General features: G+C 25.0%; 3 protein-coding genes across 3 annotated transcripts; 1 reads left to right on the top strand and 2 right to left on the bottom strand.

Moving 5' to 3' along the window:
• Positions 1 to 212: 212 nt before the first annotated feature.
• LOC126906054 (zinc finger protein 512B-like) lies at positions 213 to 3,200 on the bottom strand. Its single transcript, XM_050686299.1, has 3 exons — positions 2,355 to 3,200; positions 1,659 to 2,287; positions 213 to 1,596 (listed from the first exon to the last, which is right to left on the bottom strand). The coding sequence occupies exons 1-3, from the start codon at positions 2,949 to 2,951 to the stop codon at positions 1,308 to 1,310; spliced, it is 1,515 nt and encodes a 504-aa protein (XP_050542256.1). The 5' UTR covers positions 2,952 to 3,200; the 3' UTR covers positions 213 to 1,307.
• Positions 3,201 to 3,338: 138 nt separating this feature from the next.
• LOC126906057 (peptidyl-tRNA hydrolase 2, mitochondrial-like) lies at positions 3,339 to 4,739 on the top strand. The gene is made up of 3 exons (XM_050686302.1): positions 3,339 to 3,708; positions 3,897 to 4,137; positions 4,331 to 4,739. Exons 1-3 carry the CDS (start codon positions 3,451 to 3,453, stop codon positions 4,588 to 4,590), a joined length of 759 nt encoding a protein of 252 aa, XP_050542259.1. The 5' UTR covers positions 3,339 to 3,450; the 3' UTR covers positions 4,591 to 4,739.
• Positions 4,740 to 4,875: 136 nt separating this feature from the next.
• LOC126906055 (transmembrane protein 161B) lies at positions 4,876 to 8,445 on the bottom strand. Its single transcript, XM_050686300.1, has 12 exons — positions 8,236 to 8,445; positions 8,007 to 8,150; positions 7,361 to 7,464; positions 6,950 to 7,097; positions 6,694 to 6,887; positions 6,390 to 6,608; positions 6,207 to 6,323; positions 5,824 to 5,988; positions 5,592 to 5,766; positions 5,435 to 5,531; positions 5,123 to 5,238; positions 4,876 to 5,064 (listed from the first exon to the last, which is right to left on the bottom strand). The coding sequence occupies exons 2-12, from the start codon at positions 8,010 to 8,012 to the stop codon at positions 4,948 to 4,950; spliced, it is 1,458 nt and encodes a 485-aa protein (XP_050542257.1). The 5' UTR covers positions 8,013 to 8,150; positions 8,236 to 8,445; the 3' UTR covers positions 4,876 to 4,947.
• Positions 8,446 to 8,556: the final 111 nt, after the last annotated feature.

Genomic DNA, 8,556 nt, shown 5'->3' with positions numbered 1-8,556 from the left:
TTGTAAAACGTTTTGTTAGGAAATAAATTATAAAGATATTTATCTAAAAGGTCGATTACTAGTGCCAATCTCTATATATGTATTGTGGTCACAATGCATATATTTGGTGGATGGTGTATAAAAGGACATGCTTTTCCTAATAAATGTTTATAATTAAAAAGAAACTTAAACAATAAGTAAGGAACAAAAAAGGTAAAAAAAATTAGAGGTAGTGTTGCAGTATTCTTTTTTTATTATGCAATGCTTATAAAATTTAACATCAGTGCCTCTCATAGAGCACCACTCACCTGAACATTTTTTTTTTCATTATATATTACATTAAACAAGTATTTAATTGAAATAATTTAGAATGATGTGTGACCATTTTTCTGAAAATTGTATGATTTTTGAATTTAATGTCCAATAACTCCTAGAATTAAGATTTCGGAGGTAGTTTTTCATTTTAATATAATTGTATTAACATTAACTTGAATAAGTTTAAACAAGTTACTTTTATAAATGTTTGCCAATTTTGGCAACACGAGGAAATAGTTCGCACTTGTTAGGTGACAAAAACAACAATAATTGTATTTTGCTTTGAATTATATTTTAAATTTAATATTCTTGATTTTTTGTTTTCTATATTGCAGTGTAAAATCAAAAGACTACTTAATATTACTTAATTTTTTACAATTATTCAAATTATATTGTACTTTTTAAATTTAAAATATTTAGAAAGATATACCAAAATTAGTCAAATAACAAAAATTGGATATTCTATAACAAAATTTTTATCAGTTATACTAGAGATAATAATCTTTCTTTTAAGGTGCTTTGACATAATATAGGAATAATATAACTGCTTATACTCTTTTAGAAATTTAATATTTAAAGAAAATAAATGGTTATTTTCTTATAATAAAAAAATTTTTTTTACAAAAAAATTAGTATTTTAATTAAAAACTAAAAATAATTCCTTCATTCAATCTTATTAGATGCTTATAACAGTAATATTAGATTATTTCTCTTTTCTATAAGTAACTATTTTGTAATTAAAAATTATTAACTTAATAGTTTTTTATACTTATTTAAACAATTAATTTTTGAGCTTAATGTAAAAACAACTAATATGATTAGTTATTATCCATAAATTATTTTTGTAAGGAGTTATTCCTAACAACTCTGAGTTATAAAGATGAATAAAAACATCTATGTAAATAAAATTAATACTAAAAAATCTTGTCATTTAAAAATTATAAATGTCAATTAACTTTAGTAAGTAATATATTGGACATTGCAAAAAGTAAAATTGTTATTTAACTTAATAGTTAAAATACTTCTTCAATTTCTTCATCTTCATCTATGTTATATTCATTATTATCAGCAAGTAAACTATCAATTTTTGATGTATCGCTACTATTGTGAGATATCAATTTGTGACCATCTAAATGTTTTGCTGTCTTAAAATGACCATTACACGCATCACAAAAGTTTGCTACTCTATCTTCCAAGTCCCGATCTTTAAAAGACCAGTAAACACTGTCCACATGTTCATCAGAATGTTGTTTCATTTCTAACATATCAAGAGCTAAGTAACTACAGTCAGATGCTGTACACCTATAAAAAATATTTTGAAATTTAAAACAAATTATGTTACGAAAATTGAGTACAATGTTTACCTGATAAATTTATTTCTTAGTAATTCATCTCTCCATTTGGTTAGATGATTGTATGGAATATCATATGATTTTCTTTTCAAAGAATGTTTATCTTCATATTCTTCATCAGTCTCTTCAGCTTTACGCTTTAAAGGTTCTGTATTTTCTGATTGTAGTTCTAATCCATCTTCTGTTTCTACAAGTTTAAAACCACATTCTTCTTCTGTTAAATGTTTATATCCTTCATCATGATGGTGTAAAAGATGAGTTTTCAATTTATTAGATGACGTTGTTCTACCACCGCAAATTGAACACTCAAATTCATCATCCAAATATGGTTCATAACATGTAGCAAAATGATCATTCATATCATCTAAGTCGAATGTCATATATTTACACCCATTATGATTGCAATGAACATAACCTTGTTTTAAACCTCGAATCCAAGATTTTACCTGCGAGTCAGTAGGATTGTTTACATTTACTTCTGAACAAATAGAATCATTGTCACCTAAATCTTCTTGAATTTTCCACTGGGAATAAGTTACTATTTTACTGTCAGCATTAATAGCGCTTGATGTTGAGTGGCCATACTGACCCATAGGATATGATTGAATTTTATTATCATCATCCAAATCATCTTCTTTATCCTATAAGCACATTAATAATAAAAATAAAATTATTAATTTTTTATAGAATCAAAAATAATAATTTTACCTGTTTTATGGGAAAAAGTAAATCTTTGTGATGATTATTTTGGTGATATTGAAGAGCCTGTTGAGAAGATGTATAACCTTTACAGTGGCGACAAAAAAATTTTGAAGATGTATCAGGATCCTCACCAAGACATTTTTCATAATGTTGTTCTAGCTCTGATAATTTATAACTAATAAAATGACATTCAGGCATAAAACATTGGGTATATCCTCGTGTTTTTATATCAGCAGTCCATGAAGCTATTTGATGATCAGTTAAAGTTGGTTTGATTATAATAGACATAACATCAGAATCTTTATGGTTATTTCGTTTATGATAATCAAGAGCTTCTTGGGATGTTGTTTGACCACCACAAGTAGAACAAACAAAATTACCAGCTACTTCACCACGACATGTTTTAAAGTGTTCTCTCATATCATCAATACAATATGCTATATATCGGCAATGCTGTAGATGACATCGAACAAATCCATTTTTTTCTAACATGATGGTCCATGATTTTATATGAACAGGTCGACTACTACGCTTTCTAAACAACCCTTGAACTGGTGTTGTAGTAGGTGGACTTGATAGTGTGATAGTTACTTCTTTAGGCATAGTACTATAAGAAACTTAATGAAAAGTGAATATGACAAAAATATGACTTTAATCATAAACGATTTAAGTTAAATTTCTAAAATTTAATATGAAATCAAAAAATTGATTTTAACATTGATAATAATAATTAAATTTTATAGTAATTAGTAATTAATTGAACTTTTAATTTAGACAGTTTAATTATTATTGGGAATTATAATTAACTTATTCGCAAAAAAAATTAGCTTAAAACTAGTATTTTTGTTGATATAAATTATAATTGAGAATATACTTGTTAATGAGAGCTTCAATTACAGTAACAAAAGTAGAGTTTATTCCATGAATAACACTTTATTCCATGACATTACATATTTATTTCTTAGGTTATGTTACATAATCACAATTTCTGATAATAGCCTCAACATTTAAAAACTCAAAAACTCTTTAAGTGACTTCATTAATCTTGACTTAGTTTACATTAATTGTAGTAGTCGTCTTAAAAATTTAATTTTATGAATAAATGATGGATTTTTTTGAGGAATTGATTATAAACAAGTTTAATAAAGGGTTAGCTGTTGGTATCATTACCGGTGTACTTTTAAGTAAAATATCATGTTATTTTTATGACTTTACTGGAGATAAGACGACAAATATTGAAGACAATTTTGAGCGTAAAAAAGAGTTTAAATCTTTAAATAGAATGGCGGCAGAAGAATATAAAATGGCATTGTTGGTTCGGCACGATTTAAAAATGGGAAAAGGAAAAGTAGCTGCACAAGTAAGTTTTAAAAGATTACTGTTCTCTTTCATAACAGATATTTAATTTTTTATCATTTACTTATAACTATTATAGAACTTTTAAATGAACATACATTTGTTGTTTAATGTAAATTTAGCTGGGTCTAGAATGTAATATTTTTTGCCTATCTAATTGAAATCAATTAAAAATATTCTTGTTATCCCCAGTGTTCTCATGCAATGGTTCATTGCTACGAATTTGGTCTTAAGAAGAATTCTGTAGAAATAGAAAATTGGGAATTAAATGATAGATATGTGGATATTTTCAAAGTTGTAGATGAAGAAATGTTGTTAAAATATCAAACTTTAGCAGTTGAAAAAGGATTTAACACTTTTATTGTAATTGATGCTGGACGCACTCAAGTGGCTCCTCGTTCAAAAACAGTAATGGCAATTGGCCCAGCTAAATGTAGTGAACTAAACAATATAACTAATGACCTAGAATTATATTAATACCATCAGTTACTAAAAAAAATTGATATATTGTTGTAAATAATAAATATTGATAAAATAAAAAATCACTAATATAATTTTTTATAAAATATAATAGAATAGTTCATAGTTTGAGTATTTTAAGGTTAATGTAATAATAGTTTACAAAGTATCATTGATTTTTCAGTGTGCAGTTATATCTGTAACTGCATACAAAAAAGGAGAATGTATAGGACTTCCTAGTAGATGTGCAAGAGTTGTTCTACGAGCACCAGATGAAACAACAATTGAAAGTATCAAAAAACAATGCATACTAGAAGATATTCAAACAGCAGAGTATATAGAAAATGGACAATTGACAGTTCTTTCTATAGGACCTGCAATCAATACTTCTATTGATAATCAAGTGAAAAACCTGAAGTTATACTAAAGTTGTGTGCCAATATTGTTATGTATTGTTACCTTAACATTGTGATATTTCTATTTTTATAATATTGTTGTACATTGTAAAAATGTCAATAGCGAATATAGTATTTTTGTGATAAGATTTAAAAAGATTAGTTGACCATTTTACTAATATAATACAAAAAAATTGTAATGTAACTTTATATTTTACAATAAATACAAAGTTAATGTAAAAAGTACATTCATATAAATAAAATGAAAAAATACAAGAAACATTAAAAACAAAACATTCATAATTATTTTCTATGAACACAATACTAAACTCAATTTATCATTCTACCACTAAACAACAATAGTATTTAAATTATACTTTTAATTATTATTAGGCTGATAAATAAGTTTGATAAAATATACCTAATGATAGTGACAAGAACCAAGAAAAACAAACCCACCAGGTAGCAAATCCAAAAATTCCTCTGTAGACGTCTACAGTAAATATCTATTGCATAACAAATTTCAATTAATAATCAGTATACATTAGTAAAAAGATATATTACTTGTTTTAGTGACTGAATTGTAAAGTATTGCTCTTCCATTTTAAGTGTAGTATTATTTGTCAGAACTTTATTTGTAGAAGGCAAATTGTTAAATGATTGTACCCAGTTTAAATCACCTAAATTCCATATGATAATTCCAGTTAAAATAAAAGTGATTATCAAAAATTTTTCTATTAAGTTTGTTAATTCTTAACTGATTAATCAGAAAAGAGCAAGAAAAAAAATGTTTTAAAACATATATTTGTAATATAACAATGAACAATATTACTCTAAATATCTAATCCTAAAATTTTAATGAATAAGTATTATTACCTAAAGTTTTGTAAAAAAATGTGAAGAATAGTACCATCACAAGTGGTATAATATATTGAAGTACAACGACACAAGTATAGTAATATATCACAGATACCTAAAATGAATATTTTACATTTATGAATATTACATTTATTTAGTTTGAATATTATTATACTTGTTTTTGTAGTTCTTTATTAGTTATACGTCCAGCTTCTTTTTTTTGATATTCAAATCGTTCATATGCCATGTTAAGATAAGCTTGCATATATTTTGGCATTAAAAACAAACGTTGAATTACTACAAATACAACTCCCCAGCACCTCAGACTCTCAAACTGTTCTACTGACATTCTAAAATAATTCTTAATTACTTTTGTCAATGTATACATTAATACATTGTTTACTTACAATGGTTTATTGAATCCTGACAAATTTTTTACTGTTAGTAAATCAACTGTTATTGGCTTGATCCAAAGTAATATAAGTAAAAAATGACTAATCAAGCTTAAGTTCATTAAAGTCTTTATAATATGAGTTATGTATTTGCCATAAAAACAGTTTAATTCATAATACCTGAAAAATATTTTATAAGTTCCACACATAGATAAACCGAAGTGAGTATTGTATAGAACTATACAAAATATTAGACCTAACCAGTAAACCATTTTCTATAAATAAAAAATACAAGAAATTAATCACAGTTCAACAATCTGTGCCTTTTTCTTTCTACATTTTTTGAAGAATACTAGTTAAAATGTATAATTTTAAATATTTTTTAACTTTACACTTACTTAAGACAATCCCAATGCATTTTAGCTGTACGAATTCCTGGAAAAACAAACATTGCTCCAGTAACTGCGCACCAAATTGCTAAACAAAATTTAACAATTAACTTTGATGCTGGACCCCTGAAAATATCAAAACAATTACTTAATTATTAATCAAAAAAATATTAAGAATATTCTACTACTTACTGTGAAGGTAAGCCATGATTATTTAAAAATTCTATTGAGCTTTCATTGAAACTCTTATAGGCAGTATCTAATCGAACATCTAGCTTGGATTCATCAATTATTAAAATAATCATGGAAATGACTAGATAAACAAAACCTGCAACAACAACTGTTGACCTTTCACCAACTGATTCAAATCCTCCATAAAAATATTCCATAGTTAATGATATTAATATTTTACTAGATTTTGTACTTCAGGAAAATTTTTATTAATTTATATTGTTACAATTAATTAAATATTACTACTCAAAAAATAAAAGGATACAATGCAAATACTATAACTATTGCACACCACAACATACTTAAATTTATTTCATTAGTAATTGATGAATAATATGAATAAATTTCTGTAGAAAAATAAACTAATGCAGCATAAATAGAAAAATTGACTAGCCATTGATATTCCATAAAATATTTAAGTTGATATATTTCATGTTCATAAATTGGTTGATTTTGCAGCTACAACAATAGATTATTTGGTATATAAATTAACAAATTCAATTGATTCTCATTAAACTTACATTAATCTCTAAATTTTTTGGTATTTGAAATACATCAACATTGTTACTTTGTCCATTAGAAAGACCTTTTTTTTGTTTATTTTCCTTTTTTTTTAAACCTAAAATTTGTCTCAATTCTTTATCAGTGGGATGAATATAACGTACAAGTCTATAAAAAGAGAACAATCACTATACTTGGTTTTATTTGTAATATCTCTAATTTTTCAATATATTTAATGGGAAAATATTTTTTGAGTAATTAATAAAACTGAATCTTTTTAATTCTAAATTTTTACAATAAAAAATAAAACTATCTTATGAGATTAAATAAGATAGAAAAACTTAATTATAAAATCAAATGTTTTTATCTTTAGATATCAACAAATATTTATATTTTATATAAGAAATAGTCAATTTTTAATAACAGCATACCCTGTAGAGCATAAGGACCATCTTGCAAATGAGTAGATTGGACTTAATCGATGTATTAAATTAATGGCAACCATTGTGATAATTAACTGAACACCAAGCAAGGCCTAAAAAAATATAGATATATGTACATGAAAATGATTAATGAAAATTAAGAAGCTTAGCTGTCTGACATTATTAAAAAAAATGTTTAAATTGTTATATATAAATAGATTAATTAAGATCTCCTCAAATTTTTTTCTAATTTATGTCTATAGGAATATCTTAAAATTAATTCAAAACAAATACTATAAAAATATAATCAATTCAGTTTTAAAAAAGTAGCAGCAGTTAATATCTTGTTAATTGTGCTAAAAAGTTCACAATTATTATTTTATTCAATAAGGCCATTATAGATTTATTATAATGTGCATAGAGATTCTATAATAAAATCTTTACTCAACATTCATGCAATATTATAGGTAACCATGGATGTTATGTTCAATTAAAATAAAAAGCTCTAAACAACATTATTGGAAAAAATAAAATAAAATTTTCTTTTTTTACAAAAATGTAACCAATTTTAAAGACCTAATTAAAAAATATACCTAAATTAAGAATTTTAATTAAAATTGTAAGATTATTTTTATTATAATATAAAAAAATTTACCGCCATAGTGTTCAATTTAGAGAACAATTATCTAGTAGAATTCAGTTATCACGCTCCAAATTCAATTTTTACTCCTTGCAAAATTACTAAAAATAGACCAACGGGATGTAAGCCGGGTTATGTTTTGCTTCAGCATTGGATAATCTGTTTTTCCATGGTTAGTTTTTAAATTTAATTATGACTGAAGGATACTTTATAATGGTTCATTACATAAATAGATACTACTCACTGGCTTTAACAATTATTAAGTGATCATAAAAAATAAATTTTGAAGTAACACATTTTTAACTGATGGCTTATATGTAATCATAATGTGTTTATTGGTAACACAATGAATTTTATACATTCAAACACAGATATAGATAATATTCTTTACATATGTACATCCAAAATCATAGAACGCCAGGCGTTATAATAATAAATGATAACTATGTAAATAAAACTACTCATCACAGATATAGATATCTGTTGTCGATAACGTTTTAGATATTGTCCGCAAAAGCGCTATTATAAGGGAGTTTGGGAATACAAACCCAACTTAATACAGAAA

This window comes from Daktulosphaira vitifoliae, unplaced genomic scaffold, assembly GCF_025091365.1.
Source record: "Daktulosphaira vitifoliae isolate Bord-2020 unplaced genomic scaffold, ASM2509136v1 Scaffold_4, whole genome shotgun sequence".
Lineage (NCBI taxonomy): Eukaryota > Metazoa > Arthropoda > Insecta > Hemiptera > Phylloxeridae > Daktulosphaira > Daktulosphaira vitifoliae.
The sequence above is the reverse complement of the archived record's forward strand: the minus strand, read 5'-3'. Positions and strand labels throughout refer to the sequence as shown.